We start from the raw sequence: 18,497 nt of genomic DNA, 5'->3' as shown, positions 1-18,497 counted from the left end.
GCTTTACAAAATTTTCGCGAACTCCCAAGAGCTCACAAGAACTTTATTTTTAAAATATGACATACAGAAAAAAAATTCATATGGGAAAAATATTCTAGGAGTTGCGCTGTTTTGAAATCGTTTGATTTTGTAGAATCCCAAGTGATTTCTTAATTTTTCTTCCTGCCTTCATCTTGTTTATTGCAAAATGCCAATTTGGGAACGATTTGTGTGGATCTAAAGTCTTTCTGGTAGTTTACCAACTGCTGTTGGGAATTTGGAATTAGGAATTGTTTCAATAGGATAAATCATCCTAAGATGGTTTCGAGTTACTTGGAGGTGCGGGATCGCGATTCGCTCCGCCTTGATTCTGAACTTTGCCTACAGGTTGCAGGCGATTTTTCCATGGCTTTTTTTTTGGAGTTTGGTTTTTATTCGAATTTTGAATCTGCTGCTGGTTGGTTTGTTGGTTCTGGGCTTGTGGCTGGGCTTGGACTGTATTTTGGCGGTTCTGTTGATTGAATATCTTATTTGAATTCCATTTCGGTCTAGGTCCCTGTCCCTGACCTGGCAGCCCAGTTTGACCGCCGCCGACTGATGAAGCATTCGGAAATTGCTGATGGCCTGAATGATAGGGTGGATAAGGTTGCCGACATGCGTTAAATCCTGGAGGCCTGAATCTGTTCTGCTGTTGATGACACGGAAAGCGCGGACCAGTCCAAGGAGCCATTGGTCCACGGGGCCCAGAGCGGGGATGCGGCGGTTTCTGTGATTGTCTATTAAGGTGCGGAGTGTTCCGGAACGGATTGTTGGGATTGTTCTGATTCATCATATTCACAGAAGGCCCGTTAATGTTTTTGTCGTAAACATTCTGGGCCTGCTGCTTGCCCGGCTGCTGTTGCGGCGTTAAGGGCTTGCCTAGATGTTCATTGGGATACTGGGCGATAGCGGCAACGGGCTGAGCTTGAATAGGTTCCTCTTCATTCAACAGCTTCGGCTTTGCCTCTGCCTCATCCAGTTTGGTCTCAGATATCATTTGGATTATTTTATCGACTTTTTTCTTCTGATCGCGCTCGTCCTCCTTGCGCTGCCAGTGCTGATACAGGTGAGCTTTTAGATCCAGCAACATATTAGTAACAAATTCGCACTGGTTGCATCGCAATGGCGTCTTCTCTTGCAAATTATTGTACGTCTCCTCCGAAATGGATTCAATGGATCCCTGAACACTGAGCATCATATACGCAATTTGAAAGGGCATAAATAGTTCCGTATTGAAACTATTCCAGTGACTTATACGTTTCATGGCCATGGAATAGAAGTCGTTAGAAATAACATGTAGATTTAGACGATTCCAGAAAGTATTGACTTTGAAACCGATGAGAAAATTACGCGACTCCAGGTGTTTCTGCTTCTCGATGATTTGATTCGCCAGATCCATCATGTGATCCAGCAGGGGCAGCTGCGCTTCGGTTAGCTGATTATGGGGAAGGAGCATAAATAGTCAATTCAACCTCCTGCCACTAATCACACACTAGAAAAATTTCTAATGTCTTTGCACTAACCCACCTGAGTTATATCCCTGAACTCTTCCTTGGCCACCACCCTAAAGTGGTATTGCGATTTAGGATAGTCCGCTTTCATGACCACCGCCCGGTCACTCTCGATAAGGAAGTTCCTCTTATCATTTAGCTTGCGCTGCAGCTCATCTCGGATATATGCCAATTTATCCACCTCCATTTGCTTTTTGTATTCGTAGAAATCCACGAAATCGAAACAATATGCAAGTTCTGACGTTCTGTAACCAGCTGTGGGAAAGAACTGGTTCCCTAGTCGGACTCGCTGGCAAACTGATTTCGGATCTTGAAGGTGCCCCACCAGATGCCCCTTAAGTGATGGCAAATTTCTTGCAACAAACTCGCACTGATTACAAATGAGTGGCTTGGCCAGCAGCTCGTCTTTTAGTGATTTCGGGAGTCGCGAAATGCTATTCTCCTTCTCCAGCTGGGCGTAAAGCTCTAAAAAAAAAATATATATAAAAAAATTCAAATAGATTAGCTAATACTGCCACACTTTCTATATGGGAATGCTCATAAAAATTGGCACCGCCGGCAAATCTCTATTTTCTAACTAGATCATTCGATTTATCTGTTTTTCGCTCATGAAGCCTGTAGCCTGCGCCGTGTTCTAATAGCCTTACTTGTGTAGGGCACAAACAGCTCGGTGTTGAATGAGTTCCAATGCTTCTTGGTCTTCAGGCTTGTTGATACGAAGTCCTTGGAGATGACGTGCAGGTGGAGCCTTTGCATGCTCGGCTCCGCGTGAAATCCCACGTTGAAGTCCTGCCACCGGACTCCTTTCACTTCCACAACGTTCCTGGCCAGCAGATGCAGCTCCTCCAAAAGCGACAGATGGCTCCGGTTCAACTAAACGGAGCGAGAAAAATGTTACTTGGAATAGTAAAACGATGGAGACGGAAGCACAATCTTTGCGCACGTGAAAGATGCTGGGAATGTCGGCCAATGGTAGCACCAAGTAGTGATGCTGCGCCTTGGGAAACTTGTCTGCTATGACCACTGCGATTTCTGACGAAATGATCAAATTTTCTGGTTTCGAGATATCTTTGATTAGTGCACTTGACCAGGACATCACAAATGCTACTGCCTGATTTGCTTGGAATTGCAGCAACGGCGAGACTTTTATCGATTTCTGTGAGCGTATTTGCACAAAAGCAAATATTTTCGTTATTTATTTTGTTATTATATATTTCGTTATTATTTTGTCATTTATTTATTTGTTAACTTGCTAAGAACTGCTTTCTTTTCTTACTGGCAGTTGACATCCCAGTGCCGCACAGCTGGCAACATAAACATCGATAACTATCGACGTCTCACGACCCTACAGACTATTAAATCATCGTCTCCAACTGCACAAACTGAAAACAAAACAAAACCTCTAACAGCTGAATGTTAGTGTTGGAAAACGTATATAGGTAGAGCTGCTTCCTATTTATTCCTCTGAAAATATGTTATTAAGTTCAAAAACAGTGTAATATACATAACTTTTTTCATGCATTTATGTATTTTAAAATTTGTAATTTTGTGAACTTTTTTAATAACGATTTATGGGGATAGCAATTATATTATATTTGTGGTAGTCAAGCCCACTGTGCGAATGGCGTTGGATGCCGATATGAGGGTTACTCAATGGTATTTTTTCGCCGATCTCGCTGCGGTCATACTGTTGTTTACCTCTGTGCATGCCGCATAAAAGCAAAATTACGTGATAATTGTTTGTAAAAGCTGACTAAAATCGCTGCTGCCATGGAAGCCAAGCCCGTGCCGGCACCCCAGCCACGCCCCCGTGCCATGGCGGAGCCGCTGCACATCCAGCGCTTGGAGGCGGCACTCAACATGCGACCCTTCATGAACATGGCCAAAAGAAGTCTGCGGAAGCCACTGAGTAGCGACGAGGAAACGGACGACGAGCATGTGGTCAAGAGGGAACACGATGTACAAGACTCTGATGACTCCTCCACCGTGGGCGTGGTCCGGATGAAACAGTCCAGCAAGCGGAAGAGTCGTCTGTTGGCCAGCAAGGAAGGTGAGTTGGTATCTGGAGCAGTTTAGTACACCTCCTAAAATTTCCCCCAACAGAGCGACAAAGTGTCAAAGCACAGCTTTATAACTTCAACGATCTGACCAGCGATCGGGAGTGGCTATACGATCTCCTCTTGAGCGACACGGAAAGCGACGATCCCACTATCACCGAAGATGAGTATGTGCAGCAGCTGCTGAGAGAGCACGTTCGGGAACAGCGTCAGCGAAAGAACTACTACAAAAAGGCCGCGGTGAGTGATGCTGATGTGTCTAGTAGTTTGGTTTGCAGTTAGTGTATAAACTGATGTTATTAAAAAGATTATTTAATCCCTTTCAGAATGCCCAGTATGCATACTATGGCAGCGGCTTGCTGTCCAATCACGACATCTTTGCCGAGCGTCAGCTGGCGACTGCAGGAGTGCGCAAGAGGCGGCGTCGCACCAAACAGGAAATACTTATGGCCCGTTTGGCTGAGGCACAAGCTGGACCAAAACCACCCAAACAGAGAAGAAGAGGCCGCAAGAAGCGCGATAACATGGGATCACCAGAATCCGGCGAGGTGCCTCCGTCAGAGCTGGGTAAATATACATTTGGTGACACACTGCCCAACAACGAAGACGATGACGAGGATGGTGGCGAGGTTGACTACAAAAGAGAACTGGCCAGCTTGGCGTTGGATTATCCGGAGGAGGAAGAGATCGAGGAGGAGGTAGATGTAGAAGGCGGCACCGAGGGACAAGTGACAAAAGTTCGGCGAAAGCGAAAGAACCCAGCAGCTTTGGCCGCTCGTCGTCGGCGGATCTGGCAGATCATGTCCAAAAAGGAATCTGGCAGACTGCAACGCATCAAGAGTAATAATCACAAGGAGATGCTGGCCAATTGCAAAAGGGTGGCTGGCATGTGCGCTAAAGTGGTGCGACAGCGTGCTATTAATTCCCAGAGGATTATGAAGGAAACCGTGTGGCGTGCCAAGCGACTTACCAGGGAAATGCTCGCCTATTGGAAGCGGTACGAGCGCGTGGAGCGGGATCAGCGGCGCAAGCAGGAGCGAGAGGCGGAGGAACAAAGAAAACAGGACGTAGAACTTATTGAGGTGAAACGTCAGCAGCGTAAGCTCAACTTCCTGATTACCCAAACCGAGCTGTATGCCCACTTCATGTCTAAGAAACTGGGCCAGGGCAGCGAAGAGGATCAATTGCGCATTCTTAGCCAATTGGATGAGGAGACCAATGCCAGGTTGGCAGCTCAAGATGACTATGACGCAGGAGAGATGAAACTTTTGGCCCAGGAGAATGCCGAGGCAGCTATGCAAAGAGATCTGGACAAAACCAGGGCATTCGATGTCTTTGCTAAAAAGAAGGAAAAAGAAGAGGAGGAACAAGCGCAGGAAAGTGTGGAGGACATAAAACCAGAACCCCGTCCCGAAATGAAGGACCTACCCCAACCCAAAATGTTTAAGGGAACTCTGAAGGGTTACCAAATCAAGGGTATGACATGGCTCGCAAACATCTACGATCAGGGAATCAGTGGTATCCTGGCAGATGAAATGGGCTTGGGAAAGACTGTCCAATCGATAGCTTTTCTTTGCCACATAGCCGAGCACTACGGAGTGTGGGGTCCCTTTCTAGTAATCTCACCCGCTTCTACGCTTCACAATTGGCAACAAGAGATGTCCAGATTTGTGCCCGACTTTAAGGTGGTACCATATTGGGGTTCACCTGCCGAACGAAAGATACTGCGCCAGTTTTGGGACCAAAAGCACTTACACACACGCGACGCCAGCTTTCATGTGGTAATTACTTCGTACCAGCTGGTGGTCAGCGATTACAAGTATTTCAACCGGATCAAGTGGCAGTATATGGTTTTAGATGAGGCACAAGCCATTAAAAGTGCCGCCTCGCAGCGTTGGAAGCTATTACTGGGCTTCAGCTGTCGTAATCGATTGCTACTCAGTGGCACGCCCATCCAGAACAGCATGGCTGAGCTGTGGGCACTGCTGCACTTTATTATGCCAACGTTATTTGATTCCCACGATGAGTTCAACGAGTGGTTCTCCAAGGATATTGAATCGCATGCGGAGAACAAAACTGGTATTGATGAAAAACAAATTTCCAGACTCCATATGATCTTGAAACCCTTCATGTTGAGGCGGATAAAGAAGGATGTGGAGAACGAGCTGTCGGATAAAATTGAGATTATGGTCTATTGTCCGCTGACCATACGTCAAAAGTTACTATACAGGGCGCTGAAGCAAAAGATCCGCATTGAGGATCTCCTTCACCTGACCAGTGGATCAACCACTACTTCGTCCTCATCTTCGGCATCGAACCTGATGAATCTGGTCATGCAATTCCGCAAGGTATGCAATCATCCTGAGCTTTTTGAAAGAAGGGACGCAAGAAGTCCGTTTTTCATGCGCTGTGCGGAGTATACCATTCCCAGATTGATTCATGAGGAAGGACTCATACACAGAATGCTGCCCAGTCGAAAGCACTTGCTCTATAACCGGTAAGTGGATAGGTTTTGAACATTTTATCATATTTGAATTTTTAATCCTTGACTGCCCATTTGCAGGTTCAATATCTTCAAATCGGAATACATACAGAGGTCTCTCTTTGAGGATGTGAACGTGAATAGTTGCTTCGGATTTACCCGGCTTTGCGATTTATCTGTGGGAGATATGGTAGAAGTAACTTTAAATGGACTGATAGATTTGTGAGTATTCCTATACCCTTTACCTGTAAGTAACATGTTTATAATAGCAAAATTCGCAAATGTCGTGCTCCTTTGTTTGATAATAACAAATGGTTAAATACTTACAATACTTACGTTTGTTTTTCTACAGTCTTTTGCATTATCGAAGAGTTTTGGAGAAATACCCACTGCTGGCCTACCGTCGCTTTTGGTGGAAAAAGCAGCCGGACAGTAGATATCAACTGCTGGAGCCGATGTTGGAAAACAAACTAGCTCTCGACTATATGCCACCAAACAGTGTCCTTAAGAACTTCATATTCACAGCAATGGTATAATTATTTATATTTATAAATTTTTATTCGAACAATTTATACAATGATTTATGCTTAAAGACCGCCAACGAAAGCAGCGTTTACGCATTTGGCGATTACTTTACGTACAATATGCAGGAAACTATCGAACACCGTGTAATTCGGTCAAAGATTCTGAAGAAGAAAACGTCGCTAATCGAGGAGATGGAGGATGTGTCCAAGCAAAAGCTGGAAATCGAGTCTGTGGAGGTGCAAACAAAGTCGAATGCCAAAAGCGATGTTAAGGTGACGACGCTGCTGCTGCTACCAGAGTTTCCGCATCGCCCACGAAAGCCAAGAAAATACGTATGCGAACCGCTTTCCATGCCACGAATACTTTACGATTTGGGACAAAAAGTTCAAGCTGTGCATAGATATTTATAGTAAGTTTCAAATGGATTCATCGAAACCGATCCAGGTTTTTAACTTTTTTTATATCAATTTTAGCTGCGATAGTCGATCTGCAGCGTGGTCCCAGATTCGCCACAATCAGTGTGAGAATAGCCAGGGCAGGGAGCTTGTCTCCAGTGGATTGGCCTTGTGCAAGCCTCATGGTGGATGGTCCTCGATTGTGGTGCCCGACAAGGAAACCCTGATTACCGATGCTGGTAAGCTTTTTGTTCTTGACAACTTGCTAACTCGATTGAAGGCGAATGGACATCGAGTACTCATATACTCGCAGATGACCAAGATGATAGACCTGCTCGAGGTAAGTTTATTAAACTTGAAACGATCACTGTTCAGTTTAATTTTTTGATAAAATGTCTAGGAGTACATGTGGCACCGCAAGCATCGCTATATGCGCCTGGATGGCTCAAGCAAGATATCCGCTCGTCGCGATATGGTTGCCGATTTTCAAACGAGAGCAGATATCTTCGTGTTCTTACTGTCTACGAGAGCCGGAGGACTGGGAATTAATTTAACAGCCGCCGATACGGTGAGTTCATATTATACTTACTTTTTCATTTATGTATATTGATGTACAATATCAATTTTTTTTACCGTGCCTTTCAAAAAAGTTTGTCCCTTGTTTCGATTTCGTTTAATTTTTTCTTGAAATCACATTGTGAATTTATATTAGTGCCTTTTAAAAACTTTTCACTCATACGCTCTCCGAAATTTCTATTGTATTAGTCAAATCCATTCATTTTCAACAATAACTTTAAGTAGTCCAAATTTCAAGTTCATTTCAAATGCATAACAACAGCTGTTTAGAACCCATGGACAGGACCAAGACTACGAAACTTCCTCAGCTCAAGTCCAGCGTTACTCCCTACAGACCAAAGCCGAACCTAATCCGTAGTGATTCCCCGAAATTAGAGAACGATAAGCGTAATGGGCTGGACTTGGAGCTTCTGGATAATCCAGAGATACCGAGCGTAAAGCGAGTACGATGGGCTCCGATGTATGGGGAAAGGAGCCCGAGTAAGACCGGCTTTACCAGCGTTCCACTAAGCTCCAAAAAGGCGCAGTTTGATCATGATACGACAGATGAGTTAATACTGGCTAACGAGCTTCGATTAGCGGTGCATCGTGGGGGAGGTTCCATAGATCCCGACAAGAACTACGAGCTGAGGGCTCGACTGTCGCCCTTGCAATTGCCGTACAGTCGAGTGCAGCGAATTCTGAAGGAGTGCGAGTTGAGCGAGAGGAATCATCACACCTATAGTATACCCATGGACTATGGGCGGCAATTGGTTGCCATGGTTTGCAAGATCAGGACGGATAATCTCCCCGAACTGAAACTTCGCTTGGCCTCCTTACTGCGGCAAAACAAAGCGCGCTTCTTCAATCGACATTTATTCAACGAAACTGGCTTGATTGAGGCCACATTGCCGAGCGTAACACCATTAAGCTTTGAGGAATTCAATCAAACGTTGCGAATTGATGCTTTGTGGTGCAAAGCCACCGATAGTACCATTACCGATTTGGCCAAAGGATCTGTTTTGTTCAAATGTCGGCCTCTGGACCTGCAAGAGGTCGCGTACAAACTCAGGCAGTGCAACTACAAGATTGTACATAAGGAGGTTGGACACTGTCCAAACAAGCCGCTCGTCGAGTTAAATGATCGTCAAATGGCCCGCTATCAGGAGTTTCGTAAAAACCTTCTTCAAGACATAGATGTCGTAAAGATCTATGACAATGTGCGTGTCCAGTAGTTCAAGTCAGTTCGGCAAAAATCACAAGTAATTTTAAATTATCAAAAGTTTAAATTATCCGTAATACAAAACTCTTAATGACCCTCTAGAACTTTATCGTATAAACTATTTGTATAGTTTATTGTAAAGAATGTTTTCTCTATTTTTTTTTAAAGTGTGTTTTGATCAGTACTCTATTCAAGTACGAAAAATAGCCATATGTTTTCACATATGAGAGCGTAATTATAATTGGGACTGCTTTGAGTAGGTACTCAAACGTCGAATATATAAGCGGTGACTAATTTGGAAAGTCAAATAAATTTTAAATATAGTACTATGACTTCTTCCAAAATGTTTTATATTTTTTCATATGCAGGCTTAGCTCTTAGTTCTCTACATTATAGTAATTGTTCCCCATTCATTTGATGATTTATAGACAGGTTTGGGACAATATTTTACACGTCAGTATAGAGAGAGAAATTCCTTTGCCATTGTCCCGATCTCGGTGGCGGAAAAACCCTGTGTGGCTCTTGTATTCATTTGCTAAACTACTTGTTCATGCACTGCGGCAATCGATGGTGAATCTTGAGCAAGGGGTGGTGACGGGTTGGGTTGCGGATGGCGATGGATATGGGGATGAGCTGGGAGTGAGTGGCGGCAGACCATGATTTACTCGTGTGATCTTTATCGCCGCGCAACAATGAGATCCACCAATTCGAGTCCAGCGACCACGTAGAAGAATTCTCAGTCGAAAAGGATACAATATCGAACAGAATCTGGCCATGTTTCTCCCCCAGCATTTCTTGTTCGATTTCAGAGGTTCTGGCCCGAAGTTCGTGTGAACATTTTCGCCCGGTTCCTAAATCATTTTGTCACCGGTTTTGATTTGTTATGTGCGCACCCTGGCCAAGAGTAATTTGGTTTCAGCTCCTACTCTTCAGTCACTTTATAGCCAGGTTCTCAGGCTCAGTTCTTTTCGGTGGATCGGCCTGCCCGTCTTTCTTGCTCAGGTTTATGTTTTGTGTTGACTAATTCGATGTTGGTATTTTAGCTGGCGGATCTTTGAAGCCGGCTTCAAAGACCTTTTATAAATAATCGTGGGATGGGAGGTTTACTCACGATGACTCAGAATTATCCTTCGATTTAAAAACTTAAACTTACGTATGCGTTGATAATTAACCAAAAAGCTTAATGTGATGGAATAATAACCAAGCTAAGTGGAGGAACTTTACAACTTCCTGCAAAGCTAAAAAAAAAATCACATATTTCACATACCAAGCAATTTCCACAAGCCTTTGAATTATGGGAAGAATTTTCATTTATTTTTCGATATAATTTCTCAAACACCATTGGAAGGAGTGTGGCCCCTTATTCTCGTCTCCTTCCCTTTGAGGCCTTTCAACAAGAACAAAGGTATTTGCCGTTCATGTATTTGGCGCATACCGGAATAATTTGACCAAAAACTCAACATATTGGTATTTAATCGGCCTTTCGTTTGCCCTCTTTCCCCAATATTCTACCAAGCTACCAAGCACCAAATGCCAAAAAGAATGTCAAAGAGGAAGTAAGAACTGTACCAGTTACATTTTAAATGATACAAGACCCACGATTTAATTGTATTTTATGCTATTTATAAGCAAATTGTATTGTTGAAAACAAGTTCACTTGGGACTTGTTAAATGGATCTGCCCGGGTCATTAGAATGCGTGACTCGATTCGGTTTCGACTAACAAAAAGATTTATGACATTTTCTAAAGCAATGCAAAGTCTTTAAGTAGCCGGCTGTCCATAGATCTTGATATGCCCAGCACGTTTCTGAATTTAGTGCAATTCATTGGGTGTAGGATCTCCGCTCTTCCTCCGCAGATCATCATTCCCCACTTTTTTTTTTTGGGACCGTCTATGTCCGCGATAGACTGTCGGTCACACCTCTTCGAGCTTTTTGATGGATTTGTGAGCTACATAAATTTACACTCTTTATTGCATCATATTTGGAAATCTGTCGGAGCTGAGGGTATAATAAATTCGTTTAGCTGTTTTAGAAACAGAAAGCTTTACCAGTTTTGCGACTGTCCTTGCTAAGCGATTTAATGTTTGGGGATCTTATTATTCTATGGCCACTCCGCAAACTACTTGCATTTTCAGAGAATAACCCACTCAACTTATTTGTTAATTGTGCAGAGTGGGTGCTTCAGATAAGAATCTCATCTAAACTATAAAGCGTATTTATAAGGTTAAATATAAAGGTTTTGTTATAAAGGACTATTGATAAGTATAAGCAATTTGAAAGAAAGTATTGTTTCTTTGGTTGCAATATGGAATTAATGTTAGAAAAATTATAAATTTTATATATTTAATATTCGGTTTATTAGGTTCAATCACTGGTGGTTAAATAGTTATACATTTAAAACAAAAAAACTGACAATATCTTCTAAACTAATTAAAATCGTTGTTCGAGAAATTAATCCTCCAGCCATTGGGCCACGAGCTTGATCAGCTTTTTCTTGGAGGCCACCAGTTCGGCACTATCGCTGGCACTGATCGATCCAGTATCGGGACAATGGGAGGCGTATGGGATAATGGTGGCTCCCTGGGCAACTCCAGCACCCACCTTACTCCAACCGTCAAGAGCTCCCTGCACAAAATAGATGTTGGTGGCATTAACGTTTAGGCCACCGAAGTCATCGTTTGTTGCGCGGATATTAGCGTGGATGCCAGCCGAGTCGTACTTCGCTCCAAAGACCCCCTCGCAGGTGTCCTCATAGAGAGTGGCCGGAAAAGTGGATCCAAAGGGTTGGCTTCTGCTGCCGGAAGACTGGAACCATCCGAACTCGCTGCAGGTCTGGAAAATCCAGGGCAAGTCACCTTAAAGAGTCAAAAAGATAGGTTTTAACAAGGATATATGATGCTAAAAGCAAGTAGCACCTACTATCCTGGTAGTTCTCCTTAGACCATTCGTAGTAGCCAACAGCTCCCTTAAAGGTCGTGCTAAGGCAAGCTCCGGAATGCTCATTGATTTTCCAATTAATGAACTTGGACAAAGCAACAGAATCATCGTCACTGAACTCTCTCAGGATCGAGCAGTAGGTGGGTATATCATATTTCTCTGGTCTATGGGTAAATAATGAATGTTAGTACATCGTTTTGGTCCTTTCAAATCACCTACTTTTGGTACTGAGCAATGCCAGCAAAAATGTTTGCAATAGTGCTGAAGATCTGCCAACGGTCTTGTTCGCTGTTTACATTAAAGTTGGAGCACAAGTTCAATTCCTTCACAGCCTGAGTGCCATTTCCAATCTCGAACAGATTTTCATAGTACGAGGTGGCGTTATCGATCAGATCATAGCAATATTGTCCTCCAAGGGTAGCGTACGACTCGCCGACCACCTTCATGTAGTCCTTGAAGTTCACCTTAGCCAGGAGTGGTGCAGACGAGGCCCAGCTGCCCCTGATGATTTCCGGATAGAGCTTCCTGATCCAGGTGGCCATGGTTGCCGAGTAGGAGCAACCAGAGACCACAACCTTGGAGTCCTTGTACTTGTCCTCCTGCTTCAGCGTGGCAATCACGTTAATCACATCAGCCAGGGCCTGCTCCACGCTCTGGTATTTGGCCAAATTCTCAGTGGACAGAGGACTAAATGGAGCAGTTGTATTACTTTAGCTCTACGGAACTTAGTAAGGAAACCATTAACTCACGTTATAGGGATACTCTGGCCAAAGAAGCGATGTTCAGTGTAGAGAAGGGAGCCGTTGTGCTGCTTAGCAATGTCCTTCCATAGTCCAGAGGTAATCCCACTAGGATCGATAGCCCACTCGCCGCCCAAGTAGATAAAGATGGGAGAGCCATCAACGAAGTACTTGTTGTTGATATAGATTCGCTAGGGAATAAAATAAAGCTATGAATAAAGCTGACCATACTTTATGTGAAGCCAATCCTTACATCCTGCCAGGTGGCGTTGTTGCTGTCATCGAAGTTATCTAGTTTCTGGGTGATCCAGCGCTCCTCCACCTTAGCCCTGGTCTTCATTGGTTCAACTGGAGGACCTCGGTGCAGTTCTCTCAGAGATTTGACGAACGCATTCGCCTCCGGTTTCTGTTCACCCAGACTAGCTGCTGCAGTCAGAGGTGCAAGCAGGGCGAGCACTACTAGGGTATACTTCATATTGCTGGATAGTTCACAAGTTTGCGAATGATTTTCCTCCATCGGTGGCCGACTATTTATTGGAAAATATTCGCTACTGACAGTAACATTAACCTTAGATAGGGCCTTTGGGCGCTGAATTGCAAAGCAAACAAAAATCGGAAATATATTACACTGATAAAGTCGAGGGTTCTTTGTTCGTATCATGTCTTGCATCACGTTAATTGATCTAGGTTCATTAGAATGCGTTTCGTCCACGCAAAGACAAAGAAGATTGTCTCTGATTGTATATATCGTATTTATATAACTATGTTTAAATGTTATATACAGATTTTCTTGATTTAAACCGTCAATTATTTATATCAATGTTTATAAACACACATTTTAAAAGAGGGATTCATTTAAAAGGTAAAAAAAAGCGAGCAAGTAGTGGATTATGTTAAATTTTAAGGGACACCATTTGACTAAAGTTCTTGGTGAACTAGCCTGGATACCCACGTTTATATATTAGATTAATACTCTTCTTTGCGTTACTTTTGGTTTTAAAATTTAAATGAAACTCCAATATTGAAGGGAAAGGTCATAATCGATATGAAATAATTTCTCAAACTTTTTATGAAACCAATTTTCTTAATAGTATAAAAGTTTAGTTTGTTGAATAGTTTACATGTACACGTGCCCTGCAATCTTCCACAATTTAATCCTATATAAGCAAAAGTGGCAATTTATTGGTGGCATTGTTTTGTTACCAAATATTTACTTTTTTAGGGGCCTTGGTCAATAAGCTAAGGTCTTAAAATGATGTAAGAAAAATGAATCAATTTCATTCCCTATCATTTTTATGTAAGTGCAAACAAAAGAGTTACGTTAAACGTTATAGCTCTATCAAAAAAGTAAACTATTAGCAAAACTTAGAAGACAAAACCTATAGAAACATACATATACAAATATGTGTATAACCGGATTTATACACTAAAATATCTACACAGTATATTTAGAATGTTTATTTTTTTTTTTTGAGTTCCATTACTTTGTTTTTGACTTAGCTTTAATAGCATAACCTTCGGCGTATTACGAAATATTGCGATAGCCATTGTTTAAAACCCCATTTTAATTAGAGTTTTTGGTAAATAACTTTTAAATTTCGTTCAAGAAAAGCCTAAAATAGTGTCTGAAATAAAAACGATTTAAATATATGCCATATTTTCTTCATAGTTTATTTATGCCAAAGATACATATTAAAGAAATAAAAAGTAGTTATTGTAACTTTTTCAAAATGATTTTATTTAGAAAACTAAATTTCTAAGACCGTTTCCAAAAATATTTTTTCTGGTTGACAAAACTCTTACGGATTTTTTAATAGCCAACATATCTAGGCCAACCACTGTCGAACCAATTCAGCAAGTTTCTCCTTAGAGGCCCGCATTTCGTCGGAATCTGTGGACTTGATCGATCCGAAGTCTGAGCAATGCGATGCGTTGGCGATGACCGTGGCTCCCTGCTCCACTCCATGACCCATCGGGTTCCAGGGATCCAGTTCGCCGTGGGTCATGTAGATATTATCCACGCCGGGCTCCATGCCGCCGAAGTATTCGTTGGTACTGGCTGCATTGTTGTTGATCTGTTCATTTCCGTATTGCGAACTGAAGACATCACCGCATAGATTGATGTAAAGTGTGGCAGGGAACTTGGTGCCAAAAGGTTGATTCCTTGAGCCAGAGCTCTGGTACCAGCCATACTCATTGCAGGTCTGATAGTACCACGGGCGACCTGTAGATTTGGCAAGTATTTAAGAAAGCTTTCTTGGATCAGCATTGAATTGGTCACTTACTGGCGTCAAAGTGGTCCACTCCCCAGAGATAGTACTCAACACTACCTTCGTACCTGGCATCGATGCAATTGCCCATACCCCAGGCCCAGTACACAAAGTTCGCAATGGCCGTGGCATCATCATTGAAGCTCAGAAGGTAGTCACAGTAGTACTCAATGTCGCCGGTGCTGAAATATAAGATTAAATTTACAATCCGCAATATAGCAATACAAAACCCTACCCTTGGTATTGAGCGACTCCGGCGAAAATATTTGAGATACTTGAGAACAGGGTCCACAAGTCCAGGTCGTTCTGATCATCGAAACTGTTGCACAGGCGCAGCATGGCCCTAGCTTCAGCTCCTCGTTTATTAGCGAACATGGATTCCAGTTCGGCAATACCGTTCTCAATCCTATCGTAGCACTTCTGGCCGCCCAACTGAAGGAAGGCCTGGCCCACCACCTCCTTGTATTCGGTGAAGTCAACCTTGGCCAAAATGGGAGCACTTGAGGCCCAGCCACCGACAATCAAATCGGGATACAGACGCTTGAACCAAACCACCATGGTGGCCGAGTAGGAACCGCCAGCCAGAATCACCTTGGAGTTGGCCAGCTGGGGGTTCTCCGCCTTAAAGGTCTCAATGAAAACGGCCACATCGGCCAAGGCCTGCTTAACATCCAAGTATTTGAGATCTTCGGTTGACATGGTTCTAAAAAAGGATGAATAACTAAAATGCATTGAATGAATGCCCATTGATTACTCACGATGTTGGTATACTTTGACCATAGTAACGATGTTCAGTGTAGACGAGAACACCATTGTGTTCCTGGGCCATATCATACCAGTGACCAGCGCTTACCATGCTCTCCTCAATCTCCCATTCGCCACCCAGGTAAATGAAAATGGGACTTCCCTCAGTTTGAAACTCATCGTTGAGCAAATAACGCTGAAACGTGTAAAATGGCACGTGTTCAAGCTCTTGGTGTTATCTTATTTTTGTCTAACTCAAATGAATGTTTCGAACTTATGGATATTTTTACTGAGCAATATACTTCTCCTTCCGAATATACATACCATCTGATAGGTTTGCGTGTTGCTCGCGTTAAAGTTATCCAGTTTCTGGGTGATCCATTTCTCCTGGACATTGGCACGCTTGGTCACCACCTGGTGTGGTGGACCACGGTTCAAATTCTTTAGAGTCTTGACCAAAAGAGGCACATCTTTGATCTTCGGAATGTCCAGGGATTGGACAAGTCCTATGGCCAAGACCACAAAAAGGCAGACCAAACGCAGAGCAGCCATTTTCACAAATGAGGCAACTATCGGGTTCGATTATGGTTTTAAAGGTAACGGTGTCACATTCTAAAGTTATTTCCTACCACGATAAGGATTGTAAATTAATTAGTTGATAAGTGACCAGCGACATGATATGATAGCTTCCTAAGTTGCGATTAGATGTTCGCATTCGCTGTCCATCATAAATCGATCGAAACATTGGATTAGTTGAAAATTCCAATTTATTGTCGGCCAATCAAAATCACAGCCGTAACATTATTACCTAATCTATGAGATTTGCCGATCTATAGATTTTGTTTATAAATCAAAGCTTTCATTTTCTATTAATGTTTAGCCAGTTTACGGGATTCGTTGACATATAGTTTTAATTAGATGAAGCCCTAAACATTAAATTAAATTTTAAAACGAAGATGTTTATCGGTTTGTTTATAAGTAAAATCCGTTAAATTTTATTTGTGGTTTTCCATTCGGTGCGACCATATCTACGATTATTTAACCCACTCGCGTACCAGTTCGGCAATACGTTCTTTGGAAGCTCTCATTTCAGCAGTGTCACTCGAGCTGATCGAATTGAAGTCCTTGCAATGGGCATGCTCTATAAAGTCACGGAAAAAGTAAAAATATTCCTAATTCGGTGATGTAGTCCCATCTAATCACCTGGAATAATAGTGGCCTGAGTTTCGTCCTGAATACCCATCGCCCTCCAGGGATCCAATTGCCCATGGGTGAGGTAGACGTTTTCCACATTAGGAAATAATCCACCAAAGAACTGATTGGTGATGCTCACTTGGTTGCTAATGAACTCGTTGCTGTACTCTGAGCCATATAAATCGGCACACATGGTGGTATAATAGGTAACAGGGAATTTGGTACCAAATGGTTGGGCACTAGAACCAGAGGTCTGATACCAACCATACTCATTGCAGGTCTGGAAGATCCACTGACGCACTGAAATTATTCAGAAGCAGCTTTTAAAGGTTAAGCTTTTTAAAGCTATCATTCATGCGAACTTACTAATGTTGCCATTGTAATTAGTGTCCAGAAGTAATGCAGTAATTGCATCATAGCTAAGGTCGTAGCACTTGCCACCGCTCTCCTCGAATACATCCAACAAATATCCAGCAACGCCAATAAGATCATTCGAACCGGCCATTATCTTCTCGCAAACACCCTCAATTTGACCAGCACTGGAAGTGGGATATTAGTTTCTTATCTAACCCAAATACCATTCCGGGTATTGTACGAACTTGTGAGTCTGGACCACGCCCGCAAAAATATCGGAAATCTCGCTGAACAAAGTCCAAACATCCAGATCGCTGTAGACATCAAAGGGTTCGCACAACTTGAGCAGGGCCTTGACCTCTGCACCTCGTTTGGTGGCTATCATGGTCTCCATCTCGGCAATGCCGTTTTCAATTCGCTTGTAGCAGGCAGATCCACCCATTTGTTCGATGGATTGGCCAGTGATTTCTTTGTACTCTGTTGAAAGTATGGTTTATATTGTATGCCACCAAAGAGCCGTTACAACTGCCAAACTCACCAACAAAGTTGACCTTGGCAAGGAGCGGAGCACTGGAAGCCCAACCTCCAGCCACCAGATCGGGATAGAGCTTCTTGAACCAGGTGACCATAGTGGCAGAGTAGGAACCTCCAACAATAATGACCTTGGAATCGGACAAACCTTCGTGGTTTTGCTTGATGGTGTTTATGAAATAAGCCAGATCGGCCAGGGACTGATTAACATTTAGGTATTTTATGTTTTCGTTCGATAGATCACTTTAAAGGCGTGGAAAATAGTTTCGTTAGAAGCACACAATTGTTTTCAGAATCACTTACGGCAAGGGCTTGCTTTGGCCATAGTAGCGATGCTCTGTGTAGGCCAAAAGAGCATTGTGCTCCTTGGCCATGTCGTATAGGTGACCGCCGGTTATTCTGCCCGATGAGATCTCCCATTCTCCGCCAAGATAAATAAAAAGTGGTGCTCCAGACTGGTAAAGTGCATCGTTGAGCATATAGCGCTGAAAGAAATTAATATAAACATTGTACATGTCCAAGAAAACATCCCGATTTGTATCAATCCAAATTATGCAATATACCATTTGCCATGTGCGCGTTTCTTCCGGGTCGAAGTGATCCAGCTTCTGTTCAATCCAAAGGGTTTGAACTACATCAGCTCGATTCTGAGTGGTTGGCAGTGGTGGCTCCTCGTGGATCCTTTTGAAAGTCCTCTCAAAGATGCTACCATGGGTTTGGCCCAGGGCCAACAGAGCCAAAGAAATGCCTAGCCAAAGTTTCATTGTCGAGCGTTAAAGTTGGACTGATCAACGTTTAGCTTATGGGCCAACTAATTCCATTGCCTTAGCTAAAAAGGCAAATCTTATCGCTAACGCAGTACTTAATTAGTGGTCTTTAAGCCAGTAAATAATATTGTCAACTGGGCCAAATAGATTGTTGGCATTTTGTGCTCCAACGCCATGCGGCGTCTTATCGAGT

General features: G+C 43.0%; 6 protein-coding genes across 10 annotated transcripts in view; 2 read left to right on the top strand and 4 right to left on the bottom strand.

Annotated features, from left to right (window-relative positions):
- On the bottom strand, positions 1–2,840 carry Aptx (aprataxin). 4 transcript variants are annotated; one of them, NM_169858.1, is made up of 5 exons: positions 2,806–2,840; positions 2,473–2,685; positions 2,177–2,402; positions 1,546–1,994; positions 1–1,453 (listed from the first exon to the last, which is right to left on the bottom strand). In NM_169858.1, the coding sequence occupies exons 2-5, from the start codon at positions 2,623–2,625 to the stop codon at positions 293–295; spliced, it is 1,989 nt and encodes a 662-aa protein (NP_732421.1). In that variant the 5' UTR covers positions 2,626–2,685; positions 2,806–2,840; the 3' UTR covers positions 1–292. The 4 variants fall into 4 exon arrangements, with proteins under 4 accessions (NP_732421.1, NP_732422.1, NP_650805.1 ...); NM_169859.3 differs by having other exon boundaries at positions 2,050–2,402; positions 2,473–2,827; NM_142548.2 differs by having other exon boundaries at positions 2,473–2,827.
- Positions 2,841–3,141: 301 nt separating this feature from the next.
- The window catches only part of Ino80 (INO80 complex subunit), a 34,159-nt gene continuing 18,803 nt past the window's right edge, over positions 3,142–18,497 (top strand). The window contains exons 1-8 of the mRNA NM_169854.2: positions 3,142–3,579; positions 3,633–3,826; positions 3,913–6,083; positions 6,150–6,290; positions 6,421–6,598; positions 6,662–7,002; positions 7,067–7,328; positions 7,389–7,556. Coding sequence (NP_732413.1) covers positions 3,300–3,579; positions 3,633–3,826; positions 3,913–6,083; positions 6,150–6,290; positions 6,421–6,598; positions 6,662–7,002; positions 7,067–7,328; positions 7,389–7,556 — 3,735 coding nt within the window. The 5' untranslated portion in view covers positions 3,142–3,299. The remainder of the gene's footprint in view (positions 3,580–3,632; positions 3,827–3,912; positions 6,084–6,149; positions 6,291–6,420; positions 6,599–6,661; positions 7,003–7,066; positions 7,329–7,388; positions 7,557–18,497) is intronic.
- Positions 7,728–8,865, top strand: CG31244 (uncharacterized protein). Its single transcript, NM_169857.3, has one exon. The coding sequence runs from the start codon at positions 7,813–7,815 to the stop codon at positions 8,776–8,778; it is 966 nt and encodes a 321-aa protein (NP_732419.1). The 5' UTR covers positions 7,728–7,812; the 3' UTR covers positions 8,779–8,865.
- On the bottom strand, positions 11,107–12,935 carry CG3739 (uncharacterized protein). Its single transcript, NM_142547.3, has 5 exons — positions 12,698–12,935; positions 12,454–12,635; positions 11,924–12,391; positions 11,687–11,868; positions 11,107–11,622 (listed from the first exon to the last, which is right to left on the bottom strand). The coding sequence occupies exons 1-5, from the start codon at positions 12,917–12,919 to the stop codon at positions 11,219–11,221; spliced, it is 1,458 nt and encodes a 485-aa protein (NP_650804.2). The 5' UTR covers positions 12,920–12,935; the 3' UTR covers positions 11,107–11,218.
- On the bottom strand, positions 14,163–16,025 carry CG18493 (uncharacterized protein). Its single transcript, NM_142546.2, has 5 exons — positions 15,783–16,025; positions 15,473–15,654; positions 14,950–15,417; positions 14,730–14,896; positions 14,163–14,668 (listed from the first exon to the last, which is right to left on the bottom strand). The coding sequence occupies exons 1-5, from the start codon at positions 16,008–16,010 to the stop codon at positions 14,271–14,273; spliced, it is 1,443 nt and encodes a 480-aa protein (NP_650803.1). The 5' UTR covers positions 16,011–16,025; the 3' UTR covers positions 14,163–14,270.
- CG3734 (uncharacterized protein) lies at positions 16,429–18,434 on the bottom strand. Of its 2 annotated transcripts, none has more exons than NM_142545.3 (7): positions 18,101–18,434; positions 17,841–18,022; positions 17,545–17,780; positions 17,252–17,483; positions 17,019–17,191; positions 16,662–16,952; positions 16,429–16,599 (listed from the first exon to the last, which is right to left on the bottom strand). In NM_142545.3, the coding sequence occupies exons 1-7, from the start codon at positions 18,299–18,301 to the stop codon at positions 16,493–16,495; spliced, it is 1,422 nt and encodes a 473-aa protein (NP_650802.1). In that variant the 5' UTR covers positions 18,302–18,434; the 3' UTR covers positions 16,429–16,492. The 2 variants fall into 2 exon arrangements, with proteins under 2 accessions (NP_650802.1, NP_001287406.1); NM_001300477.1 differs by having other exon boundaries at positions 18,101–18,351.

This window comes from Drosophila melanogaster, chromosome 3R, assembly GCF_000001215.4.
Source record: "Drosophila melanogaster chromosome 3R".
In the NCBI taxonomy this organism is placed as follows: Eukaryota; Metazoa; Arthropoda; class Insecta; order Diptera; family Drosophilidae; genus Drosophila; species Drosophila melanogaster.
This window is presented reverse-complemented; position numbering and strand designations above follow the sequence as displayed.

What these genes read in the sequence shown, in the direction of transcription:
- CG18493 (NM_142546.2), bottom strand. Translation starts at nt 16,010, where the DNA reads ATGGCTGCTCTGCGTTTGGTCTGCCTTTTTGTGGTCTTGGCCATAGGA. An exon ending in GGTCAAAGTATACCAACATC is followed by an intron (nt 15,418 to 15,472) that starts GTGAGTAATCAA and finishes ATCCTTTTTTAG; the next exon opens with AACCATGTCAACCGAAGATC. An exon ending in GGAGTCGCTCAATACCAAGG is followed by an intron (nt 14,897 to 14,949) that starts GTAGGGTTTTGT and finishes CTTATATTTCAG; the next exon opens with CACCGGCGACATTGAGTACT.
- CG3734 (NM_142545.3), bottom strand. Translation starts at nt 18,301, where the DNA reads ATGAAACTTTGGCTAGGCATTTCTTTGGCTCTGTTGGCCCTGGGCCAA. An exon ending in AAACGCGCACATGGCAAATG is followed by an intron (nt 18,023 to 18,100) that starts GTATATTGCATA and finishes AATTTCTTTCAG; the next exon opens with CGCTATATGCTCAACGATGC. An exon ending in TAATTACAATGGCAACATTA is followed by an intron (nt 16,953 to 17,018) that starts GTAAGTTCGCAT and finishes GAATAATTTCAG; the next exon opens with TGCGTCAGTGGATCTTCCAG.
- Aptx (NM_169858.1), bottom strand. Translation starts at nt 2,625, where the DNA reads ATGTCCTGGTCAAGTGCACTAATCAAAGATATCTCGAAACCAGAAAAT. An exon ending in ACATTCCCAGCATCTTTCAC is followed by an intron (nt 2,403 to 2,472) that starts GTGCGCAAAGAT and finishes CGCTCCGTTTAG; the next exon opens with TTGAACCGGAGCCATCTGTC. An exon ending in GCTGTTTGTGCCCTACACAA is followed by an intron (nt 1,995 to 2,176) that starts GTAAGGCTATTA and finishes TTTTTTTTTTAG; the next exon opens with AGCTTTACGCCCAGCTGGAG.
- CG3739 (NM_142547.3), bottom strand. Translation starts at nt 12,919, where the DNA reads ATGAAGTATACCCTAGTAGTGCTCGCCCTGCTTGCACCTCTGACTGCA. An exon ending in GGCATTGCTCAGTACCAAAA is followed by an intron (nt 11,869 to 11,923) that starts GTAGGTGATTTG and finishes ATTTACCCATAG; the next exon opens with ACCAGAGAAATATGATATAC. An exon ending in TAAGGAGAACTACCAGGATA is followed by an intron (nt 11,623 to 11,686) that starts GTAGGTGCTACT and finishes TGACTCTTTAAG; the next exon opens with GTGACTTGCCCTGGATTTTC.
- CG31244 (NM_169857.3), top strand. Translation starts at nt 7,813, where the DNA reads ATGCATAACAACAGCTGTTTAGAACCCATGGACAGGACCAAGACTACG.